Below are 15,877 nucleotides of genomic sequence, written 5' to 3'. Positions count from 1 at the left end.
AAGCTGGTGGCATTAAAAGTGATTAGATTACAAGAAGAGGAAGGAACCCCATTTACCGCTATCAGGGAAGGTATGCACTCACATTTAACGATTATACATGGGGTTTTTTTGTAATTACATTGCATTTCGTATTTCTGTGCCACGCTATAGTGAATAGCTTGAGTTCATATTATATGGTTATGTTCTCAGTAGGAAGAAACTTTGGTGCTTCAAAAACAAAGCCTCTGGTGTGGGAGTTCTTGTTAAAAGAATGCAGTTCTGCCTCTGCTTTGGCTCCTGTTAGATTTACTATACAAATGAGTACTTAAGAGCATGTTTTAAGGTGGGTGTGAGAAGTCACTCTGGAAGATGAGGGAAATGTGTAAGTCCCGCTTCTTCCCTCCAGGCAGCACCTAAGATGAAGGTAGATGTAATTTTTCATATACCCGCAGCATGAAGCGAAGAAAAGCATTTCTTGATGAAGGCAATCGGAAGGGAGCAAAAATACAGGTGTCTTAGAAGCTGTGTAGTTTGGGACTAGCTTTTGTTTGTTTTTCCTTCCCCATGGACTCTAACTTGCGTGGCCTGGGAATGACTCTTATCTAGCGTGCTCGGAGATACCTGCCATGCTTTCTGCTCTGCTCCTTTATCCTTCCTTGTCAGCCTTGTTGTGGTCCCTAGTGACAGCTGCTTTATCTGAGCCTGCCTGTGTCATAGAATCATAGAATCATTAAGGTTGGTGTCGAGCTCCTTTGCAGAAATTGCTGGATGTGCCTTCTCTGCATGGGCCTCTTCTGGTAGAGGGTACTAAAAATGAGCCTTGGTAGAGAAATAATAAACAATTTACCATCACACCACTGAGTCAGACTTAGCTGAAGTCGGTAATGAACTAAAGAGACGAGACCTTTGCGGCTTTTGAGGGACCTTTTAAAACTGTGCTGACTATCTTGGCCTAATTCCCAAAGTGGGATGAGCCAGGGAGGCACCAGAACATCAGCCCTCACAGAGTCCACAGCGTGGTCCTACATGGGAGGCGCGTGGCTTTGTGGCCATTGCAGCCGCAGTCCCAGAAGCTGCAGCTCCCTTATCCCTCGCTCCTGCCTATGTTCCTGCAGCTGTCCATATGCCATATGTCTGTCTGTACAATGAGCCCATTTTGGGGGTGGACTGGGCAAAAAAAATCCATGTTGCGTGTGATTGACACTCTGAAGTTAGAAACCTTTAAAGTACTGTGGATTTCCATCCCAAGGTTCTGCATTTTAAAGGGGGCTCTTCACAAAGGAGGGAAAACTATGGGTGGCCAATTTATGAAGGAATTTCAGCAGTTCTTCTGTACTGCTTTGTTTGAGTAATAATTATTGAATGATCTGGCACATTTATTCATTATATATTTTATCTGTGAGCTGTCTGTCCCCACAGCTGTGCCACGTTAACGGGGTGTGTAGAGGGTTACGAGCACAGCTTTCAATATTTGTAATGCCGAGTTCAAGGCGCAACAGCCTGTGTTTCAAATATGTTTATTGTTATCCAGGTTTTTAGTTGATATAGTACTGACTTAATAAGAAAATAGTAGATACGGGTTTCTTGCGCCTTTTTAGTGACACTTAAAAGGTTTTTTTAATGTGAGCTTGGTTCTAGATGAAAGTTTACGGTGTTATAACTGTCAAATACAGTATAATGTGTTTTCCTTCATAAATAGTTTGTTGTGTGAGCTCAGTATAAATAAGTATTCGTTAGGAACAAGACCAGAGATTTTTCCACTTGATTTTTTTTTTAAATTATAAAGGCACGCTTGCATGAAAATACTTTTCACGCTGTCATTGGAGAAGTTTTCCTTTTAGCCATGACTACAGCGCTGTGGTTGAAGCCAGTTAAAATACTTCAGTATTAGTAGAACAAAGAGCTTTTCTAGACAAGAGCTTAAAGTTATTAATTAATACATATTTTCTTAAGTATGCAGTGTCCCACTGATTTTGATGGGACTATATGCATCCATTGTATTGCTAAGTACTCATCTAGGCTGGGACTAGATCCAAAGAATATTAGGCTAATGAGAGAGTTTTTTCTCGCCTTTTGTAAACTCTTGGTTAGGTGGGATCAAACTCAGGTTATAGGTTGTTTGTTTGTTTGTGGGTTTTTTTGGTAAATGTAATCCTGTCTCCTGGGTAGTGGAACTTCATTCAGATCCGTAGGAGCTATTACTAGAAATACAGTCTTGTATGTTTTATGTCATGTAGAAGTCAGACATACATGATGTGTAAAATGGGAAGGGGAAAAATCCGTATCTAGTTAGGCTTTTCTGTTGTTTGTTTTAATTTTGTCAGAAACAGATATTAGGGCCAGAAAAGTAAGGAAGGCTGTATTACAAATGTAACTTTCAGAAGGTAGCCTCAGCGATGTTGTGCCAGACCCGTATTTTTTGATGGTAACGCTACAGCTGTGGACTTCACTAGCAGGACCTGAGGAAGCTGTTACTTTCCTCTTCGCAGCATCTAATCCATCTTGGACCTGCTGGGTTCTGTAATGCAGCTGTGGCTGATCTCAACTACATCGGGGGGGAGAAATGCTTGTATAAGCTCTTGAAGTTGTCTGATAAGTCTGAGACAGAAAAAGAGTAAGGATGGGACACTGTGTTAAGCAGATTTTTCTTGATCTCTGTTGGCTGGCTGAGGGCTCCAGCCCTATAATTTAGACTGGGACAATTAGAACAAGGACAAATAATACCACTGAAGTTGAGATCAACTTCTAATTTCAGTTATCTGAGAAGTAGTGTTGCCCTAATCAAAAAATGCATGTATGTTATCATGAGCCAGAGGTCTGTTGGAGGGCGTTTCTTTCCAAAGTCTTTCATCATGGAGAAACCAGGCAGGTTTTGACCTTTACTTATTCCTTATTTTCTAATTTTCCATCAATGCAAGGCAAATTCAGGCAGAAGTCTAGTTATTTGTAAATTAAAACTACTGTTAAGTACATTGTTTAACATTTCTCATGGCTCCTTGGGTAAAGCAGTGAGAGAAAATAAGATTCCTGTGCTGTGCTCCTAATGGGGATGCTGTGTGATGTTAATTAGGGGGAAGTTACAGGCTGAAATCTTAAGCAGTGGTCATGCTGAGGGGAATTTTGTAGCTGTCTGTGTACAGGGAAGCGTATTGTTACTGTTGTGACAGCAGCAGAATGAAGCTCAAAGAAAAACAATGCTACAAAGAAAAAAGACTAACAGAAGTAGGAAAATGCAGGATATAAATATGGAACATGTGACTGTGGAAACAAGCACTAACTTGGTTGAAACAAAAAATGGAAGGAAAAGTAAAAAAAAAATCCCCCAGTAAAGCTGCATAAGAAAAATCATAGTTACTGTTAATGACTGGGAGAGGTTTAGCTGAAACTTTAATCAAAGCTTATAAAGTAATTCTGCTTTTACAGCAGGTGTGGGTTTGTGTCTTCTATCATTTATCAAAGTTACATAGGTTTGAATGAAAGTAGGTAAATGTGGCTTATTTATCAGTGCTGCTCAGCTCTCTATTGAATTTCTAGAACAAAATTTAGAAGTAGCCTGCGCTAAATGTTCTTTCAACTTGGTCTGAGTCAGTTGTACCAAGTTATTGATGCTTTCATTTACAGCCTGTTTCACTCTGAATTTAACTCAGTCTGGGATAATCTAATTTACCTTTGAAGAACCTGAGAAAAAGGAAAAAAAAGAGAAAAAAGCACAACTCATTGGATGCATATACCTGAATGGGTTAAACCTATGTGATTTTCTGATCACATATATATGAGTGCTGCAGGCCACCATATTATTGTTGTATTCTAAATGTGCCTGCAACTGTGATATCTGAGACAGTATGGAGTCTGAAAGTCATTTACACACTATTTTCTCATTTCAACTAAATTTGGTAGAATACAGATTAGCAAATTATTTGTTTTCTGTGTTAGTGTAGTTGTGGCTTATTCTTTTTCTGTAACTCTCATTATCAGCTGTTCAGAGATGTTTCAGCGTCAGACTTGAAGTGTTATTAAATCCACTGCAGCCAGCGGAAAAGTTCACTGACCTTAACTTTTATCTCAGATATTTCTTTCCCCTAATTTCCCATAATCTCATACGTTCATCTAGGCTAAATACTGAACTGTGCAGTAGATTCTAATTCTGGAAACAGCTTGATTTACGATTCTGTAGTTATCTTGTTTGATTTCTGAGTAATAATATTCCTTACCTCTAGCATGACAAAGATTTGCTTTTTGGGTATATATGTAGACAAACATCCCTTGGTTTTATTGCTACCTTGCTTGTGAGGTTAACTTGCTTACTGTGTTCCTTTCTTGGGCAGTAAAATTATTTCTTCCCCATCCTAATAATGAAAACTGTTTTGTATTTGGTTTTCATTTTCCACCCTTGGAGATATTGCTGCTCCTTTGCTCTGCTTAATTTGATTTACTATTAGTAATACAACTCTATTCTAGTGTTTTAGTATACAGTTATGTTTAATTTCCCGTAGGCCTAGATGATGTTTCAAAGCATCATCCAATCCATGCATGTTTTGTAGGTATATTTGTACTTTGCCATTTAAATGCCATGATTAAGCAACTTTTAGTTTATTTCTCTCTTTTTATTAATTTTTGTATTTACATCTTGTAATTAATATGTATTTGTACCTATTTGTGTTTTACATTTAAAAATGTTCAGGTCAGAGACTGTCTCTACATCTTCGGTTTGACAGTTGCCCAGATAATAATTTTCCATCTACTCCAGTGTTGAAGGCTGTTACCTTAATGCCACGTATGGATAGAAGTGTGGAAAAATAGCACATAAATGCTTTGGAAACAGCCAGTTATCTTGCATTATAAAATGACAAAGAACACAGGATTTGCTTAATGAATTTCTTTAACTTAAATTTTTAAAGAGCAGTTCAGCATGCATACTGAATAAGTTTGTTTTGTGAATTGTAGGAGAAAACTTAATGCATTTGAGTGCCAGTATAGAGCCGGGAGGAGAGATGCTTAAGTCTTGGCCCCAAAACATCTTCAGAAGTCTTCAGAGTTTCAGGCCTCTTCCATCCATATCTCACTGTGTGGGAGGAGGGAAGAAGAGAAACAGACAAACAAAAACCTTAAAGGGTCTTTAAGAAAGAAACACGAGTCCGCCTTTTTGCCCCAGACTGGACAGGCTTTCTAAGGTTGAGAGGTTTTCTGAGGCCTTCCCTTCTGAAGTTTTCAGGCTGGAAGGGGATAAATCTTCACAAAACTTTTATCTGTGGAAAACTGAAGCAGAGTAACTGCTAAGAAAAAAGTACAGGGAAGATCAGCAGTTTGCCAAGAGAGAGCTCTTACCTAAGTGAACGTGTAATTTATCGCTCAGTGTTCCTAATGGGTGCACAATGGAAAATACTGCTTTATAGTAACAATACTGCAAGTGATGTAAAGCAGCTCTGCTTCTGTATTATCCAAGAGAAATAGCACAGTCTGTACCTGTACCATCTAAGGAGGGGCTACAGAAAATTGTATTTTTACTCAGTAGATGTAATTCTTGTGACCTCATATTGAATTATTACCTGAGTTATTGCACACACTTCCCAGCTCAGTGATTTTTGACTGATATATAGCATAATGATCTTTACAACTTTAAGTCAACAAATGACCTCATGGAGCTAGTTAGATGACTCACAGTGATAAGCCTCCTATTCATTGTATTAGACTAGGTCTGGAAGGTCGTATGCTCTAGGTCAAGGACACAGTGAAACAGTATCTGCCTGTTTTTTTAAGTCATTGTTGGTTGATCTACTGGTAGAAGGTAAACATGAAAACTGCCATGGGAATCCTGTCTTCGTCTGCCAGTAAATATTAAATTATTCTTTATTTTGGAAGTTAAATCATCCTTTTAAAAAAACCAAACAACCCTATTCTTCCTTTTATGCAGGGTTTTTTAATTTTTTTTTTTTTTTTAATTAAGGAAGCTTGACAGCTGCTTTCTTTTGAGTGATAGGAGTTTGGAGGACTTTCACATTTCCTTCATGAAGTCCAGTCAAGAAATTTAAATTTCTGTAGCTGAAATGCCTAAAAGCTTCATATGTGTCTGGCTCAACAAGCCTCAAGGAACTTCAAGAGATTACGTTTAAGATTATGGAGATGTAACTATTCTGAGCATGCATGTCACATGAGTTACTATAGGGGTTTTGTGTCTTTATGTTTTTAGAGTCTAAGGATAAGTTCACTCTCCCCAAAAGCCACATTGCTTTGGAGCATTTAAGTAAAAAAAGAAAAGGACAGTAGCTTGGCTGTAGCTTGGGGAACTTTTTCATTGCCTACAGAGTTGGCAGAGCTGGTGCCTACTGCAGGCTAAATAGCTACAACTCAATTAACTGTAAAGTCCCTGCAAAGCCAATGCAGCTTGTAGTCATAACAGCTTTGTTTTTCAGTGTTGTTAAAAATAAAACACGTAAGCCAAGAACCTCTGGGACGCTTTGTCGCTGGATATTTAAGGTCAAGAAGTATTCAAAAGTAAAGAAACTCCAGCAATTTTAATTTCTCTGTCTGGTCCCTTTCCATTATGGGCATCCTGCAGCCTTACCCAAACTGTACGCTTCCTTGAGCTAAAAGGGGAATACAAGATTTCCAAATTAAGACAGGTTGGGCTTCAGAAATCACAGTACATTTGGAAAAGGGTGTTCCTGGTCCCTTCTTATGAAATGAAGTCAGCTTTTAAAATTTCCAAGATTTTTGGATGTTACTTATTATTAAATACACTGTCATGTTGTAGAGAAGTGTATATTCATTCTTACTGAACATTAATAACAGAAAAATTACCTTTAATTTCTGGAGTTTTTATGACTGAACACCTTTTTGATAGCTCAGATTTTCAACCATATTTCATTTCTGCTTTCTCCTGCATGTGTGTTTGTGTGCATTTGCGTATGTCTGAGAGAGAAGAATGTTAGATCCTTGGTGATGTGGAGCTTTGAAGCAGCAGGACCTTTCGTCTTTATTCTGCTTTCCCTGATGCTGTTCTCCCCAGCCCTGACTGGCTGCTGATTTTTTTATTGACAGTATTAATTTGCCTTGCTCTGAAAGCAGTTGGACTGACTGGCTAAAACAGGTGAACTGAATTTCTGGTCATCTCAGGTGAACATCAGAAAGCTGATTGTTTTCCAATCTCAGATACAGCGCAAGTGGTTACTGTGATGTTATTGTATCTTGCTTTTCAGTGTGTCCAAATTGCGCTGTGCTCCTTCCTCATTTTCTTCATGGACCAAATGAAGGCTTCTGTCCATGTAGGTTGTTCAGAAATGGTAGACATTGATAAAGTCTGTCCTGCTTGTTTCTTTGTTCCTTGCTATTCATAGGCTGAGCATAGCCTTTCCTTTTTCTTTTTTTCCTTCGTTTTTTTTCTTTTTACCCTCTAAAAAATTAGTGGTTCTCACAATTATAAACCTTAAGGAGAGCTGGGATTACATAAATGCAACATAAATGATGGTGTTTCCCTTTGAGAATCGTGATATAAATTTTAAGTTCTATAATGAACTCCCATCATATGGGAAGTGTCATACTTTTCTGAAAAGTACAAATGAAAATTCCAAATTATCCAGCTTCATACATCTAAATCTGTTCCACAGAATATTCCGTCCCCTCTGTCCTCCTCCTATTCCCCCTCCAGTATTTTACCTGTAGCCTGCTGAGATGGAACATGGCTGTGTCAATTGAATCTTCATTCAGTACTTTTGATGTGCAAGCTGTGACCTTCTTCTGGCTTTTGTTCTTGGACACAGTTCAAGCAGGAAAAGAATGGGGTGACACTCTGAGGATTTTTTTTTTTTTTTAAATATCATCATTTTGCCATCAGGAACCCTTTCCCCATCCTTGTTATCAGTTAGCTTAATGGTAGACCTTTCAGACTCTGCCCTACTTCCACTGAAGTAGTTGTCTGTGTGTCTTCAGTATTCACATGGAAGGTGTTGGATAAGGGACCTCATGCTAGTTCCAGCGCTAGAAGGTTACAAATCCATTAGTTCATGGGTGCTATTGAACCCTTCTCAGTAAGGCATTTGCCTACAGTTTCCTCTGACCTGAGTTTCAGGGCTCTCTGACTTGGGTTTTGGCCCTGCTGGGACCTTCTGCTCTGAGCAGGTTTTTTTTGCTCAAAAAACATTTCTTCTCTTCCCTATTTAATGCAGGAGTTGGAACTGTTGCCTTACAGATTTGTCTGGTCTGCTACTCTCGCTGTCCCTCATAGTGTGTCGGGAAGGGTAGAAAAAAAGATGGCAATTACAGGATATGGAGGATAAAAGGAAGGTGACAATCCTTTCTTCATATATAACTATAATACGTAACTGTAAGTCATACAGAACCCTTATGCAGCTCTCATGGCTTTCTTGTTTGAGTGGAAGTTGGTGAGGGTCAGTCTTTTTATGCTGTATGCAAATTTAACCTCCTCCTAGAGCACATGCTACCACCGTAAAGTATAGAGCGAAGTTCATCCTGCTCCAAGTAGCATTAGTTTTTACCCTGTGACCATATCCCAGTTGGATTGGATTGAACTGGTGATACAGATACTAGCTGGTTGTTAATATGAATGGAGATGCTAGCAAGTGATGGCATCTCAGCTTGAATTGCTTAGAGACCCTAAGGGAGATGCCTTCCAAGTGCCAATACCTTCCATGGCCACCTGGTGAAATAAAACTTTGGTATCATCTGGTGTTCAGGCAAACAAATGTCTCCTGAACCTAGCCAATTCTTCAAATTGTTTTTTCTTTATGTCTCCCTTTTGTGAAAGGAATAATTTTAGCAACAGTACCATTTAGCCTTATGATTAAAGTGGGGACTTCAAATCTGCATAGAGACATTTGTCTTTGACAAGACCTCCAAGTGCTTTGTGTGTGTTTTTCCACTGCTGTGTCCTGGATTTTGAAAGTATCGGAACAAGGTGGCAACTCTGTTTGAACCGGTTCAGTGAGCTTGAGTTTTCTCCTTAGTCTTTTGTGCCTGTTAAACTAGTAGGTGACTGCTGTATCTCAGCAGAACTGGTTTCAGCTTTGGGTAAATGCAAAATAAGGACGTGAGAAGGTTGTCTGGTTTCCTGGTGTTAAATCTCTCCACCCTTGAAGGAAATACATCACTATGTGTATGGAAAGAAGTGTGTGGGCACGTATATATGTTGTGTGTGCATGTTTCTCTTGTATGTCTTAAAGGCTTGACATAGAAAGCAGATTAACCCTGTCCCCCAAACAACCAAATCCTTTCTGAAGAGTCACGTGCTGGCTTTGATCAACCCAGAGTCTAATGTGGGTGGGATGTGTACCCACACCTAGATAAAGATTAAATGCTTCCCATGAAAGATGTCCATTTTTGTCAGAAGTTGTGTCTGAGACGTGGCAATCTTCTTGCTACTGTCATCATTCATAAACACATCATCAGAACAGGTTTTTGTTTTTTTAACACAAAGTTCATGAATGAATTATCCTAATTCTCCTCATGTGTGCGATTTATTCAGAAATACGGTATGAAACAGTCCTGGTTCTTCAGGCACGAGTATAACAATGAAAACGTGCATGTGCTACTGCTGGATCCACAATGGTGCCTTTGTTTTCAATGCTTTTGTCTCCATCCACAGCACAATAACTACTTTTCTTTTTCCCTTGAATAAAACCCAACTAGTTTATTGCAAATTTGTAACTTCTTTATAAGCAGGTCCTAAAATGAAGCACCATTAGTCCTTTTCCAGTCACAAGATACTATTCTGTCTTAATGTCTATATAAATCACTCTTATATGAAAGGCAGAAAGATTCTTATTTGCAAATGATGGGGCCATGCTTTCAGAAGAGGCTTCCTAGTTGAGAAGACAGGCAGCCTGAAAGAGGATGAGGCCACTGCAGTATTTTGCTCTGCTGCCTTTATTCCCGTCTTCTGTGGTAATGATTCAATTCTTCCTTAAATATGTCATCTATTCAGGGAAGTAAAAAATCCCAGTACGGTAAAATGCTATGTTTAGATCACCGTACTTTGCTTAAGATATTAAACATGAATTGTTTCTAAACTTCAAAATACTTGGGAAATATTTTCAGTGGCCTACATCTTTGTACTGGCATGAAATATGACAGCAGCCACTGTAGTCAATAAGAAACATGCACTAGTACCTTCCACACAGGAAGAAAAACATCAGTTATAATCAAAACAGTGGAAGAAGTGTTAGCAAATACATCTTATATTGAAATTATATATGTGAGGAAAAAAAAGACATTCTTTCTTTTCCTCCCTTGTTTTTGTTTTCTTTTTCTTCACATGCTGCTTTTTTCTTTGGTCTAGCTGCTGCTGGATGCTGTAGGCACAGTTGTCTGGGTCAGGCCGTTCCTTTGGGAGACAGCACTGCTCGTTTTCCTCTCTTGTATTTTTCCATAGGCTGAAGATTGTGTTGCAAACATTTTAGTTCAATTTTTCAGTTTTTGCTGAGAGAGGTGGGAGATTTATAATTCAGGAATTATATGGAGCTGAAATACATGCTTCATAAACGGGCGCTCTTCTTGCAGCATGGGTGGAGTTACTGTTTTCAGGCTTTAGAATCAATATGAAGAGTAGCATTTCAAAATTAGAATTTGACCTTTACTGTCTTCTTCAAAGCAATGAAAATGAATATCCACATTATTTTACTTTGGAATGTTCCTCCCAAGTAAGCAATATAAAAGAAGCTGATAATGTATCGCATTTTTCTGCTGAGATGAAGGGGAACTGGATGGTTCAGAGACTGGTAATAGGATATCGTGACCTTCTACCTCTGACCCATTTATTAAAATACAAGCCATGACAGTGGAGTTTAAAAGTCATCACTATGGGATATACAGCTGTAGAATCTGGATCTGTGTATTTCTGAATTTTTAAGGTCTGGGCCACTTGTCACAAACTTCCACAGCTTCTCAGCTGCCAGCAGATTTAGCTGGAGCTAAGTGAAAAGTGAAGAACAAAATGAACGGAGGAAGCCTTGTAAGTAAGGATATATTAGCTGTGCTAAACTTGGTGATTTGTATCTGTTCTGATCTGATCAGAATTGTTTGTCCTCCTTGCTTTGTGAAGCTTGATTCAGAGTTCCCTTAATCAATGCAGACGTGGTACCGACCAGTTTTCTTTGACTGTTATTTTGGGACGTTAGGAAGGGGTTAATGCGAATAGGATGCTGTGGATTTTTCCTTAAGAAGATGCTCAAAGCTTCCACTGTCAATGAGAACTCATTTTAAGCATTTAATGTTTTGCTCTGGATCTCCTGTGGGATTCCTAACACCCTTTTTGTGTCTATGGATAACTTAAGCCAAGGGTTGGTTTTGTGAAGCCCATCTTAGTTGTACAGCTCAGGTAATTATGTAACAAATATCCTTGGGTTTTATTTAGTCTTTTATCACCTGGTTTTCCCTGAGCAGAAGCAATCAAGAGGGTTGCAGGAATCTTGGTGTACCACCATGCTAGCTTCGCGGACAGGGTGATAGCAGTGCCAGTGTGGCTGGCTTCCATCTGAAAACATCCTTCCTTCATATCTCCTAAAACTTGACAGGACAAAGTAACTCAAGTTATTGTGATAGGTTAAATACAACTGACTGGAAAAAAAAATCAGAACTGTACTTGCAAAGTAAAAAGAAAAGCTGTTAAGTCAATATATTTTGAAGTTCTAGTTTGGAAGCAGTGAAAATTGACCTACTTTTATGTGGTCCAAATATTTCCAAAATTTTATAACTGGAAAAAAATATAATCTACTCTACTTTTTACACATTTCACCCTCAAGTGGCAGGATAACACAAACATGCACACGCTCACTTCCTTTCCCCCTGTTTCTTTGAAATCAAAGGCACATGCTTGCTCTTTTGTGGGCCATGAGGGCTCGAAAAATGTGTTTAATACTGGAGAGAACACTTTCATACAAACATTTACTGGGTTGTGTGACGTTTTTATTAACAAAATGAGAAGACACATATCCCAAACATTTAGCACATTAAACTCTGGACAAGATAAAAGTTTGCTTTTGATGTTTCATTTCTGGTTTTCTCAGCGTAGCAGTGCCTACATTGCTGCTGGTAGGAAACTGCCAGTTCCTGAAGGGGCATCTAACTCAAAGCAAAGCCCAGCAGGTCATAGGCCCATTGACAAAAAGCTGCAAAGAACTTCCACACTTTTCCAGGTTACTTTATCTTAATGTATTTGCGGTCCTAAAAGATATTTTTCTATTTGCAATTACATGTTTCTCAGAAAGTCTTGGTTATAAAGCTGACATGGTTGAAATACTGGCTTTGCATCAAGATTTCTAACACAATTAACATTTGAATCACTTGAGGCCCTATTCACAAAGCAGAGGACTATTTGCATAATCAAAAATGCTTTATTTTGCATGCCAGCGGAGAAGCTAAGGATTGTAGCTGTGGCTCACAAACAAAATTCAAGCAATAGGTATTGATGCATGTCTGTATGCTGCTGTCTCTCAGCCTTGCTTGCACAAATAAGCACAAATCTTTATAAAGGCAAAAGAGAAGATTTTGGAGCAATGTATAGTCTCCATTCAAAGCCTGATTAAACAGGCTTTGCTTAAGTTATCAGTGTAAGGATTAGATGGACTTCCCACTCTACCAAATGTGGATGAGGGTTGGGGGCATTTTGACGGCTGGGTTGTTGCGAGAGGATGGATGTCTTTCTAATAATATGCTCAGTAAAAATTTATGAGCTTGAAAATTGCTCCTTCTATTGAGGAGGTCAAACTAAATAACCTATAAAAGTATCTATCTGTGGATAATGGGTTCAAGACTTTCTTAACACCTTTCTGTCGGATTTCTGCCAGTAGTCCAAGAGGCTTATGAATTGCATTAATAACCTTCCGATCTCACCATCAGCTCGTGCATTCATGTTTTTCATCCATTTTTATGGTTGTGGACAAGAAGGTAGAATGTCATATTCAAAGAATTTGTTTCTTTGCATGTGAATAACTCCTGATCAGAGTTCAAGAGCATGAAGCAATTTATAACCTCTCTGAGGCAATAGGAAACCTCTGGTACTTAAAAAAACCTTAGGTATCAAGTTCTTTAGTGAAGTTTAGATGGTGAAAGTTTTAGTTCCATGAAGAAATTTGGGTTATAATTATTGCAACTTCAGATTATTTGACCTTAAAAAGGCGTATGATGTGATCCAGCCTTTTACTTGCTAATGTATGTCAATTAATTAAATAAAAAAAAATCATCGAGGCATAATATGAAATTTTTAAACAAATTTTGTGACATTTTCAAGTCTTAATTGACTTCCTTTTAGATGGACTGATTTTTAAATTTTTTTTTAGTAAGGGACTTGGAGCTGTCATCAGTGCTATTTAGTTCTAATTAAATTCCTTTATTTAAATATATACTGATTAAAAGCTTGAGGTTTAAATAAAAAAAGAAAAGAAAATGAGTTTTAAATTAAATGAAAAACATCTTGGATAATAGATATGCTTCTGAAAAGAGAATCTATGTTTTTGAGCTTTCAGTATCACAGTATGAGCTTTTATTCTGGTGTGTGTTTGTTTGTTTACATTAAATTGTACCTCTGGAGTAAAAGTATTTCTCAGATGCATCTAGGTCTGGAAATTAGAATAGAGATTGCGTTAATCTCTATTATTAGGATTTTAGGTTTCAAAATACTTAAGAGTCTAAGCACACCATTAAGAGGAATATGTCCTTTTCTGTACATTGCTTTGGAGCTGTCAGCAAAAAGGTGGAGTTTACTCTGTTTCATACATCCAAGTTCTTTGCAGAGTTTGCTGTTTTTATGGTTGACTGCAATGCATGAATTTAAAGTAGTTCAGTTTCTCATTCATTTGTTGTAATTACAGAGGCCATTAACCTTGTAAAATCATTGACAGAATTATAAATCTACATCTTTGAGAATTATGTAAACAACTTTATAAAAGTTCAAGTGAAATGAAAGCCAAACTGTACAAAAGGACTAGATTTTATTAACAGCACTTGTTAAAGCCCAACAAACTGTTGGAAAAGCACATGCAGATAATTATACACTCCTTCATGGCAGTGATACCACCATAGTTCCTATGATATGTAGCACTCGTTGTGTAGTTAAGGTTAAAGATACCTTCAAGGTATGGATACCCAACCATAGTTTTTTCTCAAACGAATGGTAGTTCTGAATATTTTACATGTAGCTTATTGTGGTCACAGAGAACTTTGGGAGAGGAATGTGTTTTACTGCCTCAGACCAGGTTTGTTTATCTGTGGAGATCTTGTCTGTTTGTTTCAAATGTTATCAGGTTGTCACATGCAAGCATCCTAACCAGCTGGGGGAGAGGTATTTTGATGGGCCTGTTGAAGTCTGTGGTCTGTCATCACTGAGATGCTAAGCCCTAATTAGAAATAAATGAGTAGTGTTCCTGTGCCTGTTTCATGGACTGATCTTTCCTTTTTCTGTTTGGGAACATTTCTGTTCTGCTTTCATAGGGCTGGTGCTATTTGAAATATTGAACTGAGGTGGGAATTCAGGGAGGATGTTTAGCTTTGTGAGCGTTAGCACTTTGGCTGCCACTATTTTAATATGCATATCTGAACTGGAATGTGCTTTTAGACTTTCGATGTAATCAGTTCTTGATTTTTAGCCAAAGCTTTCTGGCATGTGTTGGAAGAGGGATTTAGTATTCCTCATTTAATAAGTTCCTTCAGAGGTGCGGTTTAGTGTTGCAAAGTGTCTGATGTAGGATACACACTAACTAGCCATGCTGATGGAGGAAAGAAATTCATTAGCATCTATCGGTACTTGCTTCTGTCCTCATTCCTGTGACCTTTTTCAGGTCAAACTCTGTTCCCTTGGCAGAAAAACTCAGCCCACAAAATTTGGTGGCTTTGTTGAAGTAATTCTTTGATTTACTTGGGATGAGGTGATGATGAGCAGCAAATCACTATTAAAGAGCTCCAAGGACTTTGTAGTGGTTGAGCTGTGTTTTCCTGCATATGAAGATATCCTCACTAGTTGTTGAGCCTAAAAATGTGTTTGACCTTTTGCAGTGTCTCAAAATAGTTGCAGATGAACTTGCTTCAAGAGTTGCTTGGAAAAGGCTTATGTAGAGCAACATGTGTTCCAAAGACTTTTGGAGGTTCAGAAAGTGCTTTAAAGCAGCGGTGGTTTTGTTATATTCCCAAACCTTGGTCTTATGGGCATACCATTGTTACTTAACACTGGAAGCATTCAACTTCTGTGCAGTTGCACAGCACTGAGGAGTCATGTCTGTGTTAGGCAGATTTTTTTGGATTCAGTCAGTGAGATGATAGAGTCTCGTCTTTGACCATGCAGTACTGGTACATTTATAAAGAGCTTATATCCAGTAGCTCTGTAATGTTCAGGTCCCATATTGGCAATATACTGATATGCTGAGCGGTCTAGTCCAATCTGTGCTTGGTCAAATCAAATTAACAGCTAAAGTTTTATTTCCTCCTCACTTGATTTTTGTAAACACAAAGGAGCTCATCAGTTAGAGTTACTGCTACATTTATTGATTCAGCCACATAACCTATTAGTATTTTATTTGCTTTAGTCTTTCTAATTGAAAAGCGAACTTACAGAGAAATGCAGTGGTCTAGGCATGCTGTAGTTCTCCTTCTAGCTGCTGCTGCTGCTTGCTAAGGTGCCCTACTTGTTTTCTGTTCCATTTCTCCTCAGGGATAAAACCCTTCATGTCTCATGTGTTTGGTTAGCAAGTCACTTTTCAGTGTTCAGCCATAATAATAAACAAGACATATTTAAAGAGACTACTAAAGAATTGTCTTTATCTCAGGGTTGATGAACCTAGGTCTAAGCTCTGAGGTTTTGGGTTGTTGGCTTTTCCTGAGCTTGTGAATGGGATTCAAGTCCCCTCCTGAAACTGGCTTTTCACATGGCAAATTTCATTGCAAAAGTGTCAAATGC

At 38.3% G+C, this 15,877-nt stretch overlaps 1 protein-coding gene across 1 annotated transcript in view; it reads left to right on the top strand.

Moving 5' to 3' along the window:
- The window catches only part of CDK14 (cyclin-dependent kinase 14), a 321,566-nt gene that overhangs the window by 101,784 nt on the left and 203,905 nt on the right, over positions 1–15,877 (top strand). Inside the window, exon 6 of the mRNA XM_009330527.1 lies at positions 4–70. Coding sequence (XP_009328802.1) covers positions 4–70 — 67 coding nt within the window. The remainder of the gene's footprint in view (positions 1–3; positions 71–15,877) is intronic.

This window comes from Pygoscelis adeliae, unplaced genomic scaffold, assembly GCF_000699105.1.
Source record: "Pygoscelis adeliae isolate BGI_AS28 unplaced genomic scaffold, ASM69910v1 Scaffold27, whole genome shotgun sequence".
In the NCBI taxonomy this organism is placed as follows: Eukaryota; Metazoa; Chordata; class Aves; order Sphenisciformes; family Spheniscidae; genus Pygoscelis; species Pygoscelis adeliae.
This window is presented reverse-complemented; position numbering and strand designations above follow the sequence as displayed.